Source organism: Canis aureus, chromosome 6 (assembly GCF_053574225.1).
Source record: "Canis aureus isolate CA01 chromosome 6, VMU_Caureus_v.1.0, whole genome shotgun sequence".
Classification (NCBI taxonomy): Eukaryota; Metazoa; Chordata; class Mammalia; order Carnivora; family Canidae; genus Canis; species Canis aureus.
Genome location: NC_135616.1, coordinates 49,412,724 through 49,425,450, shown reverse-complemented (window position 1 = coordinate 49,425,450; position 12,727 = coordinate 49,412,724). Strand labels below are relative to the sequence as shown.

Genomic DNA, 12,727 nt, shown 5'->3' with positions numbered 1-12,727 from the left:
GATGGAAATAAAAACTAAAGTTTGCACCTAGTGTAGAGCTATGGTTCTGGGGAGCATGTGAGAAAATTTTGAGTCTGTACGTCTTTCTTCAGGGTGATGTGTTGGCTGGCTAACTCTTTCCTCAGGGGTAAGGGCCTTTGTCTGCCTACTGTCCCCTCATTCCCTGTCCCTCCCCATGGCCATGCCAGAGACTGTGAATGTCAGTTATTGATATTTCTTAGCTCACTTGGTGGTTGCTAACTGCTCCCTCAGAGAGCCATCAGCAGTGTAAACAAAGAGGAAGGAGGGTTACCAATGAAATCCAAAAAGTTGGGCACTCTTCAGGTGGAAAATGTGCAGCCAATCATGTGGCCTCTTTTGGGGCAGGAGATGTTTTGGGAGATGGGAGAGCAAACCAGATGTGACTTTTTCCAAGTGGAATCCCAGGCCTCAGACTGCAGTTCTCTGTGATTGGGAAGCTGCTGTCGGTGCATGTGAGTAGCCTTGGCAACAGTGATGCTCACTTGTGTTTTCTAGGCCTCACTCCTCTGGGATGGTTCTGAGCTAGGTGACCTGCCAGTGTTCCTTCCTAATGACTGTTTCATCTGCAGGGCGAACTCTGTTGGAGAAGTTGTTCAGCCAGCAGGAGAACGGGCCTCCAGAAGAAGCAGAGAAGTTTTGCTCCCGGATTATTGCTATGGGCCTTCTACTTCCTTTCAGTGACTGCTTCAGGGAACCCTGTGATCGAAATGCCCAATCAAGTTCAGCTCCGTTTGATGTAAGTAGGAACATTTACTTCTCTGTCTGTGAGGCAGATTGCAGTAAAAAAAGCAACTGTGAAGTGTGTGCCCAATCACTCTATAATTTAAAAACCAACATGTGATGCAAGCCATTCTCTCCTCCACCACTCAGCAACTAAGCATGTCGGTGTCTACGCTTTCCTTGAATAATCTTAAGTATATTGGCCAAACCTCCTTTTCTTAACAGATGGCCACACTCTTGACAGTTTTCCAGCCTGTTTTAATCAGTGATGATTTTAAAGTGTCTATAATTCAGGACTGCTGACTTTGCTGGTTGTGGACATTACTTCAGAAGCAGTACCATAGGGCTACAGCTTTGTTCCCTGTAGGCCTCTGGTTTCCATGGACACCTAGAACACTATTTCAGTGCGATCATAGCTCATCTGTTATTAACTATTGGTATGAAGCAGCGCTGTCTGCTTCTTCCCTAGCTCCCATTCACCAAGAGAATAGTGATTATTGCAGAGCAGTAATCCAAAAGGCATATAATTCCTAATGAATATCAGCACAGCTGGATTATCATTTTCAAGCCAGGTTATTGCTAATCTTTCTCAGGTATGTGGTACATGTGTGATATTGGTAGTTGTGTTGAGTCTGCATCTAAAACCCAGATATAGGGGATCCCTGGGTGGCTCAGCAGTTTAGTGCCTGCCTTCGGCCCAGGGCCTGATCCTGGAGTCCTGGGATTGAGTCCCACGTTGAGCTCCCTGCATGGAGCCTGCTTCTCCCTCTGCCTCTGTCTCTGCCATTCTCTCTCTCTCTCTCTCTCTCTCTGTATATGCCTCTCATGAATAAGTAAATAAAATCTTAAAAAGAAAATAAAACCCAGATATATAAGAATTCTTCTGTATGATTTTCTCAATAAAAATTGAAGGTCTAGTTGGCTCACTTGTGTGGAGCCCAGTATTTATAAGGCAGAGTAATGGGTTCTCAACCATATGGGTTAGTTGCAGTTGTTCTTTGCTTCTGACTATACCCTTCTTCTGTGCCTTCAGTATATGTACTGTTGACCAATGAATGAGACACTGGTGAATTTTGAAAGACGATGAGTCCCAACTGAGATTAAGGTATAATAGTAAATAATAATATGTCTATGTGTCCTGTATTTCTTCCTCCTCTTCTTCATACATTATGACCTATGTTCTTCCTTGATCTCCCTTCAGTATTAGAATTAATCATAGAAAATATTGTGAGATCTTCTTGATACTTCTTCCTATGTGAAAGAAGTTTCCTCAGTGACTTGTGAAAGTTGCTTAAGATCTTTTTATTTATTTAAGTATTTTAAAATGACATAGCTAATTACTGCTAGGTAGATCTTTCTCTTCTGTGGGAAGAACTGGACAATTTAATTTTTTTCCTTTTGTGTGTGTGTGTGTGTGTGTGTGTGTGTGTGTGTGAGAGAGATGTATGTGTTATTATAGACACAAGACCTGGGGACTGTGTTGCGCTAAAAGTGTTGTAGAGCTATATTCTAGAAAATATATCAATTTGCAATTTGGAATTAAAATCAATGTGGTATAGACAAAGGAAGACCCTAGGCATGTCTAAAGCTTGCCTTTTTTTTTTTTTTTAAAGCTTGCCTTTTGATTGAAACTATTCCCAAGTTGATTGCATTTTCTTCTCTTAAAGTTTAGATGTAAACAGTTTTATCATTCAAAAAATGTGAAATTGAAATAAATGAAAAGAATAGAGTAATTGTATACCTTCTTTTTTTAAAAAATCACTGAACTGGCTGCTTCTTATCTCCCACCTCTTGTGTTAGAGTAGTAACTCCTTCCATCGTTTACTATTTGGAAGACGGGTGTGGCATGAAGAGGGAAAAGCAAACAACAAATAAAATTCCTTAATATGGTAGGAAATAATTTCATCAGAATGAGAAATTTGTTTCCTCCAACTTTATAGGTTTGCATTTTCTCCTTTCTTTACTGGCTCTGTAGTATATCTTTACTCCCTCTGCCAAACTAAACACAAAACAAATATGAAATTAAAGGCCCTGTAGTAAGAAATGTTACTCCATATACTTAAGCAGCAGTTCAGTCACAGAACTGTGCATTTGCTGTACGCGTAGTTAAGGATTTTCTTCAAAACTCAGAAGTAGCATTACAAGGAGTTATGTAGACTGAAGTATTGGTGGAATGGGGAGGAATGCATTTATTTGTATGGAGATAAGTTTCTGATAATTAGTCTCTCTGCTGATTTCCAGAAAATTGCTGTTGGGAGGATTTCTAACCAGAAATTCTCTTGAGGACAGTTGCCTTTGAGACAGAGCACCATATGGGACTAAACTCATAACTGGCATTCTTCCCACCCCCAACTTTGTTCCCTTCTCAGAGAGCATTTGATCCACTCCCCCTTCTCCTCTCTCCATTTATACACATAACTAAAGTAGCAAAGGGTTTTGATTTAGGGGTCTTACTGATCCAGTTTATCGCTTAGCCTTCTTCATTCAACGCTTTTGATTTTAGTTCCATGTTAGGTCATTCATTTTTGGGGCCTAACATTTTGCTTTAGAAATGCTATAGAAAATATGGAAGGACTTGACATTTTCTCTTCATCTTTTAACTTGGTTGAAGTTTCAAGAACCCTAAAAGGCAAAGAGCTGTGAGTGATAATGTTAATTCATTCACAAATACTAACTACATTCTGTAGGCAGTGTTGCATTAGTGAGGAAGAGAAATGAGATTTTTTTTTTTTTTTTTTTTTGAGAAATAGTTTTCTGTTCTCCTGAGATTTATATCCTTATCACAGTGGGGAGAGACACATAAAAACCAAAAACCAAAACATCAATAACAAATAAGAGCATAGATCATGAATTTCCATCAGATTGTAATAAATGCTATAAAGGAAATAAACCCTAGTAATATGATAGGGTGAATGTAGAGGAGGCCTCACTAAGGATCCATGATGGGAGGTCTGAAGGAAGGTCATTCTATGAAGTTACTTGGCAAATACAAAGGGCCTGGGGAGAGCATAGGCATGACCTAATCAAGGCACAGCTTGAGTGCCTATGTAGCTGAAGTTTCACAGGAGGAGGGCAGAAAGGACCTGGGGCTGGAATATGTAGTCTTGAAAGCCATGGAAAGAAATTTTTTTTTTTTTAAGTAGGAGATTTTGGAAGGTTTTGTGCAGGGAAAGAACATACTTTACATGGATGACTCAGTCTGGTCTTTGGGTAATGGAATAGAAGGGTGGAAGTAGAAGCAGGAACACCAGGTGTGCGATTGTAGTAGTGGAGTGAGGGACAGTGGCAGTAGCTTGAGGTGGGATGCTGATGAGAGTTAGAGAAGAGTTCTTAGGTGTGGGACAGATTCTGGAGGCAGAACTGATGGGACTTCTAGTGAGTTGGGAAGTCAACTACAACCTCTTGGTTTTTGATTTTAAATAGTGGTGTGGCTGGTTGTGACATTTATTGAAATGGAAAGGACAAGTCCATTTTAGGAGGAAAATATTGTAAGGATATACTTTTCTTGAGTAAAATTCTGTTAATTTAGAAAACTAATACTGAGCATATAAGCTGACAAACATAAACTTTTGATTTTTGCTTGTGGAATGATGTTGACTTTATTAGCCAATCAAAATTAGGGCCATGATACTCAAAGACATTTCAGCCATCAGAAGGGTTGGTCGCCCTTTCTTTGCATTGCCATGTCTTCATAACAGAAAGAAAGATTGGACTCCTTTAAGGGCATAATAACATTGTCCATTATCTTTTTCCATTTCCATTACTAATCTGGGGACCCAAAAGCTATCACCTTACTTCGTATTCTCTGGTAGTATGCTCACATTTGCCTCTTGCTTTGTTTGTTTCTTTTCGTTTTATATCTCAGAATTCTAAGCTAGATCATATCTTTTTCTTTTTTTTTTAAAGCTAGATAATTTCTAATAAGAGAAAACACACGCTTAATAAAACTGCTTAGTAGATTGTATTGTTTAGTTGTAACTCAAGGTATTTCTTGTGATGAGGAAAGACTTTTTTCTTTTTGAAGTCTGTTCTAGTCATTTCTCAAGTGTGAGGAAAAATATCTCTCCTGAAAATGTTTACTATAAATCCTAAGAAATAGCAAAACCTTTGTTATTATGACACACAGTTGACCCTTGAACAACATGAAGTTTAGGGTCGCCAACCCCCTACACAGTAAAAAATCCACATATAACTTTTGACTTCTCCCAGATTTAACTACTAATGACCTACTGTTGATTGGAAGCCTTACCAATAGCACCAACAGTCGATTAACACATTTTATATATGTATTGCATGTTGTATTCTTACAACAAAGTAAGGTAGAGAAAAGAAAATGTTAAGAAAATCATAAGGAAGGAAAATACATTTACTATACTATAAAAAATCCACATATAAGTGAACCCACATAGTCCAAACCTGAGTTATTCAAGACTCAACTTTAATTTGCATTTTTGGGTCACTGCCCTGCTACCTGTGAATAAGATATGCTAGTCCTCACCCTGTGGCTGACCACAGGCCCATGCTCATTGTCTGTTAGGTGTGAGATGGAGATTATTTTGCAAGAGTAGGTCCAGTTTATGGTCCCTTAAGATTCATTTTCTCTTGAATACTTTTTTTTTTTAAAGACTTTTATTTACTTATTTGAGAGAGAGAGAGGTAGAGCATGGGTGGGAGGAGGGGCAGAGAGAGAGGGACAAGCAGACTCTCCAATGATCCAGGATCCCGATCTGTGCTCAATCCCAGGACCCTGAGATCATGATCTGAACCGAAGTTGGACACTTAACTGACTGAGCTACACAAGCACCCCTTCTTTTGAATACTTTTATTCATATTGGTTTTTCTGGGTCATATTCATCAGTGGCTGTTGTCCAGCAAATTACAGTTATTTCACATAATTGTTGATTATCCATTAACAAGCTCTTCTAGGGTTTCTTCAGTCATCACTGTGTTAGATATCACAATATCTCTTTATAACATGAAAAATCAAGCCCAAAGATTTTGGCTGGAGTAGATGATTATACCTACTTAATCCTTTAGAACTGATTCATTCTATCTATCTATCTATCTATCTATCTATCTATCTATCTATCTATCTAGATTTATTTCCTGAGAGAGTGAGAAAGGGAGAGCATGGGGGAGGGGAAAGGGGAGAGACAGTCTCAAGCAGACTCTGTGCTGAGTGTAGAGCCACTCGGGGCACTATTATTATTATTTTTTTTGTTTGTTTTTTTCGGGGCACTATTATAACCCCGAGATCACAACCTGTGCAGAGACTCAGGGTGGCCTGCTCAACTGACTGAGCCACCCGGGCACCCCTAGAACTGATTTTAAATGTCTTTCTAGTAGAACATTTTTGGATGCTGGGCTTTTTTGGGGTTGGCAGATTTGCTAATTTTACTAAATATGCAGTGATCCCTATGCTTACCAGATGGATGGGAGTTTCTTGCTATATATATAAATAGACATAAGTTTAGATGAGTATATTAGCAGGGCCAGAATTAACGAGAAGAAGACATAAAAGTCTAGGCTAAAAGGAATAAAGGAAACCTGATCCTGAACCTGTTGGAAAACTAATTCATTAATCAAAACCAATAGTGGTCTTGACCAGAAAACTAATGGAATGTACTCTGCTCACTGTCACCAGTAGCCAGAATGAAGACTTAAGTGAATAGAAATGAGCATTTGTATTTGAATCCAACTTTTTTCCAGAGTAGGAAGAACACTTGGACGCTATGTAGTGAAGCCCACACGCATCCTTTACTGAGAATCAAAAAGAGCCATGACACATCTTTCAGCTCTAAGAGCACATACACACACACACTCACACGATCATATGATCATACAACACATGTATATATCACTGTTCTACTTTTATTCTTGAAACATTGTTTTTTTTTTTTTTTAATTTTATTTATTTATTCATGAGAGACAGAGAAAGAGGCAGAGGCACAGGCAGAGGAAGAAGTAGGCTCCATGCAGGGAGCCCGACGTAGGACTAGATCCCGGGTCTCCAGGATCAGGCCCCGGGCTGAAGGTGGTGCTAAACTGCTGAGCTACTCGGGCTATCCCTACTCTTGAAACATTGTGTAGAGTATTAACTCTCAGGAAGTTTTTACCTGTGATATTAAAATTGTACTTAATTTTCCAACCAGCTTTTTAAATTATTTTAGCTGAACATTTCTTTTCCTTGCAGACTTATCTAATCTTAACATAGGAGTCAGTAGTAAATAGATTTCATTTACTGATTCATTTTGTAGGCACATTTTACATCTATTCCATACTCAGGTAATCATTGCCTAAACTCATGAGAAGTGGGGTGACAACAATAGGTTGGAAACTATAATCCTTTCTCTCAGTTTTATTCTAGTTTTTGTTTGTTTAATTTTAAGGACTTAAGGGATGTCTAAGATACTACATTTGCCTCTTAAAAAGCAACTCTGCTCCTCACCTGGCCCCTCCACTCCAGTCCTATCCCAGCCTGGTTCTCCTTATTCTTGTTTTTCTGGTTTTGACTTTGATATTTTTAAGTTTGCTGATTCATTTTGGTTAGCAACATTGCTATTGCCTTTGGGCTGTCACAGATTAGGATTTAGGTATTTCTCAACACTTCCCCTCCCCATTCCTTCAGTATAGTTAATACTCTTCTAACTTCCCTATAATAATTCTCCCTTTAACCTTAACTAATATGCTTCAGGTTATTTTGCTGTTGTCTCATCAATTCAGATAATGTCTGCTGCAGTCCCACCCACCTCATACAATTAGACTGTCGCCTTCCCTTCTACCTAGTTTAAACCTCAACTGTTCTAGCTTAAACCAAGAACACATTGATCCTAAAGTATATTTTTAAGGTTAAGTTTTAATTTAATTTATTTTTATTTTTAAAAAAGATTTTATTTGTTCATGAAGGAGAGGCAGAGACAAAGGCAGAGGGAGAAGCAGGCTCTTCACAGGGAGCCTAGAGTGGGACTCGATCCCCAGACCCTGGATCACACCCTGAACCAAAGGCAGATGCTCAACCATTGAGCCACCCAGGAGTCCCTTAATTTTTAATTTTAGTTTAAGAGTTGAAAACCTATAGGCACATTACGACTATTGCCCTGCGGAGCCAATATTGTGCTCTAATTTCATTTCTTTCTTAATACCTCAATATCACAGCCCCCAGATCCCTCAAACAGGGATGTTCCTGGGGTTAAGTTCCAATGGATTCTGTTATTTTAAGAAACAATCACTTGCTTAAAAGTGATATTTAGTTCAGTGTAGTTCAGTTTACATTGGATTTATCCCTTTTTTATACAGGGAGCCCTCATCTAGTACAACAAAGTTTTTGATTGCCTTTTATTTTATTTTGGGAGAAGAAACCTATACCTTTCTTTCTTTTTTCCTCTATATTCTCAAATCTTTGAGTTTGTACCTCATTCTTACCATTTAGTGGAGTTCTGTCAATTTTTCTTGAAGACTACTGCTGTTGTCTGAAATATTTGTGTCCAAAATTCATAGATTGGAATCCTTAGGTCCAAAGTGATGTTGTTTGAAGATGAGGACTTTGGGAGGTTGACTGGATCATGAGGGTGGAGTCCTCATGAATGGGGGATTCCATACAGCTGTCTCTCCTACCATGTCAGGGTATGGTGAGAAGGTACCAGCAATGAACTGAGAAGAACGCTCTCACCAGATAAAGAGATCATGTTGGTTCCTTGATCTTGCACTTCCAAGCTCCAGAACTGTGAGAAATAAATTCTGCTAATAAATTCTGTTTATAAGCCACCCAAACTGTGATATTTTGTTATAGCAGCCTGAATGGACTAAGATACCTACTAGCTTCCTCTTCTAATTTAGATCAGGTTCTTGATATGTAATTATGATTTCTATTTGTTTTTTTTCAGCTCCTCTCTTTTCTCTTGCCCTGCCCCTACTGGGGACAGATAAATGAAAAAAAAAAAAAAAAAAAAAAAAAGAAAAAAAGAAAAAAAGAAAGAAAAGCTTTTATTCTCAACTGATTTATAGCCACTTTAGAAAAATAATATATGCAAAGAAATTATTAGACTATAGTGATTGAAGAGGGTTCTGTAGTCAGACTGTCCTGGATTTGAGTGCTGGATTTCCCACTTACTGTGTTAACTTAGGTAAATGGCTTAGTGTCTCAAAGTTTGTTTCTTCCGTAAAATGAGCAGTGATGTAGTAAATTTCTAAATAAGAAGAAGGTATGAATACAAGTAAAGCATTTTGCACTTTATGGGGCATGCAGTTAGTGTTCAATGTATGTTAACTGTTACCACAAATCATAATCAAATTTGGAGTTTAGTGGAGAAATGTATAGCGGGGGGAGCAAAGGAGAGGATTAATGTGTCTCTTTGGTACCTCAGGAGATAACTTTTGGGATGAGACTCAAGAGTACTTGGAATTGGCTGCGGGGATCAGCCAGATACGGAGAAGCCTATGTGTGAGGTATACAGATGTAGGTGACTACAGTTTGTAATTATTCTGGAGTATAAATTGGGAGAATGATAGGTGGGAGGAGGACAAACATAAAAACAAGGATATTTATGTCACTTTGGAGATATTTTTAGTATATGTGCTGCTGAAGCAAGCGCTCCTTGGGGATATTTGTAAATAATTTTTTAGTAGTTAAGCTATATAAACAGATTGGCATTTATAAAAAAATCATTCTGATGGCAGAGTGGAGAATGAAGAAATGTAAAATTTAGTGTCTGGGTGATCAGTAAAAATGCCTAAACTCAAACAGGCAGTGCAGATGGAAGGATACAGCTATGGAGAATATTTAGAATTTAGAATTGACAGGGCTTGTCATTTGATTAGGTATTGGGAAGTAAAGGAGTAGATGATTTCTTTGGTTTCTGATTGGCACCTCTGGATGGATGATGATACTCCACAAAGAGGCGGAATATTAATAAAGGAATAAGTTTTAGGGAAGATAATAATTCGTGGACATCTAGAATGTGTGGTTATTTGGGACATGATGGTTGGCAATTCCCAGAGGGTGAAGGAGCTGATGTTACTAGCATCAACATTGTTGCTTAAAAGATAAGCAGATGTAGTAAATTAAGACAGAGTGTAATTAAGATTAAAATTCTTAAGGACAGTGAAGAATAGGTGTGTACTGGGAGGGGATTCATGAGAGGCCAGAAGATACTGGGATTTAAGAATTCAGAGGTGAAGCTGTTCTATTGATTCCAAAGTCCAGTCTGTGGAAGGCAATGTGCATTGTCATTGGAATTGAGGCTATGATGGTATTGGTTTGGATTCAGTGTCTCACCGAATTGTGGAGGAGTAGGTATTGAGGTGCAATCACAGGACCAGGCCGTATAGTCCTCCAGGAGTAGAAGTCCCTGTGGAGTTTAGTCAGTTTTTGCATTAAGAGCGGATGATGACACTACTGCTTGATATGGATTTCAAAGATGCAGAGGATTTTGCACAGAATGAACAAGGAATATTCTCTAGATGATTATGGAGGGCTATATTACAAGGCCATGTTTCACTGAACTTTTAGTTCAGTTCTTACTTGCTTGATTTATCACATCAACCTTTTTAATTATCTTCTTGGATCTGCCCATTACTGGTCTCCAGTCTGGTCTCCTTATGCTTTCCTAGGAATTCATTGTTGGAGCCATGTTCCTTTCCAGATGTATATGGCAATGTCTGAAGACATTTATGGTTGCCACAGTGGGGGAGGGCTGCAGCTGGCATCTTCCCTCCTCAACGAGGGATTTCCCAGTACAAAATGCCAATAGTTGAGAAACACTGCAATGTATATCCTGCATAAAGCCCTTAGTGGTTTCTCTATCAGAATGAAGTGCCAGTTCCTTGGACTTCCGTGATTTGCCTCTAGCCTTCACGTCTTCCATGTTTTTCTAGCTCACGACGCACTTCCTTTCTGTTCCTTCAAATTTTGTCTTTTATGATGCTGAAGTGCTATCAGTTTCACAATTGTCTATATGTTCTCTCACCTCTGGAGCTCTGTGAGTACTACTGCTTCTGTTCCCCAACTATTATTATCCAGTTAAGTTCTACTTTTTATTTTTTTAAATAGAATGATGTTCAGAGATCCCTCTGAGATACCTTCTTTAACCATCTAAGTCTGAATTTTCTCTCTTAATAGACGTGTTATAATTTGATGTAATGCCCCAATGCAACTTATTTTATGTAAAGGTGTCCCTTTGATCAGGGCAATGCTTTGTCTCTATGTCTATAGATCTATAGTAAACATAGGCATCAGGGTTCCCCAGAGTGGTTAAGAGCAGGCCCTAGTCCTAGATTGGATTACAATGTCATCTACTCCACTTAAGAGGTTAGGATATTTACTGAAGGTCGTAGATTATTGTTATTATTTTTTAAGATTTTATTTATTTATTCAGAGAGAGAGAAAGAGAGAAAGAGAGAGAGAGGCAGAGACACAGGCAGAGGGAGAAGCAGGCTCCATGCAAGGAGCCTGATGCGGGACTCAATCCTGGGTCTCTGGGATCACGCCCTGGACTGAAGGCAGCGCTCAACCGCTGAGCCACCCAGGCTGCCCTGACGGTTGTAGATTCAAGTTTTTCATGTGCAATAATGGTGCCTACCTTTGGAGTTGCTTTGAATATTAAATAAGATTGATAAAGCGTAGCACAATTCCTGGCACATAATCAGTACCCAGTAAATATTACCAATTTTTATTTTTAATCATTCTCTTTCAAGAGAATGATTCTATCATTCTATCTATCTATTCTATCATAGAACCTGGTATAGCCCTTCAATAAAAATACCTTGATTTCATGAAGAGGGCTGTAAGAAAAGCCTTATGCTTTAATGAATTATCTTGAATGGACAAAAGTTACATATGTATAATTATCTTTTTTTATATATTTTATTTAAATTCAGTTGCCAACATATAACACCCAGTGCTGATCTCACCATGTGCCCTCCTTAATGCTCATCACCCGGTTACCCCACCCCCCCACCCGCCTCCACCTCTGCAATCCTTTGTTTGTTTCCTAGAGTTAGGAGTCTCATGGTTTGTCTTCCTCTCTGATTGTTCCCCACTCAGTTTCCCCCTTTTCTCTGATGGACACTTTGACTATTTCTTATATTCCATATATGACTGAAACCATGTGATAACTGCCTTATTTCACTCACCATAATAATCTCCAGTTCCATCCACATCGATGGAAATGGTAAGTATAAATCCTTTCTGATGGCTGAGTACTATTCCATTGTGTATATATACCACATCTTCTTTATCCATTCATCTATTGAAAGACATTATGGCTCCTTCCACAGTTTGGCTATTGTGGACATTGCTGCTATGAACATTGGGGTGCAAGTGTCCCATCATTTCACTACATCTGTATCTTTGGGGTAAATACCCGGGAGTGCAATTGCTGGGTCATAGGTAGCTCTGTTTTTAACGTCTTGAGGAACCTCCACACTGTTTTCCAGAGTGGCTGTACCAGCTTGCATTCTCACCAACAGTGCCAGAGGGTTCCCCTTTCTCCACATCCTCTCCCACATTTGTTGTTTCCTGTGTTGTTAATTTTAGCCATTCTCACTGGTGTAAGGTGGTATCTCATGGTGGTTTTGATTTGTATTTTCTTGATGGCAAGTGACAAAGAGCATTTTCCCATGTGCCTGTAGGCCATGTATATCTTTTCTTTGGAGAAATATCCATTCATGTCTTCTGCCTATTTCATGACTGGATTGTTTGTTTCTTGGGTGTTGAGTTTGATAAGTTCTTTATACATCTTGGATACTAGCCCTTTATGTGATGGTATGTCATTTGCAAATATCTTCTCCCATTCTGTCGGTTGTCTTTTAGTTTTGTTGACTGTTTCCTTTGGTGTGCAGAAGCTTTTTATCTTGATGAAGTCCCAATAGTTCATTTTTGCTTTTGTTTCCCTTACCCTCATAGATGTGTCTTTCAAGAAATAGCTGTGGCCAGGATCAAAAAGATTGTTGCCTGTGTTCTCCTCTAGGATTTTGATGGATTCTTGTC

At 38.8% G+C, this 12,727-nt stretch overlaps 1 protein-coding gene across 2 annotated transcripts in view; it reads left to right on the top strand.

Annotated features, from left to right (window-relative positions):
• The window catches only part of FMN2 (formin 2), a 378,878-nt gene that overhangs the window by 39,918 nt on the left and 326,233 nt on the right, over positions 1 to 12,727 (top strand). For both annotated transcript variants that reach the window (XM_077901499.1, XM_077901498.1), the window contains exon 2: positions 591 to 757. In XM_077901499.1, the coding sequence (XP_077757625.1) occupies positions 591 to 757 (167 nt within the window). The remainder of the gene's footprint in view (positions 1 to 590; positions 758 to 12,727) is intronic.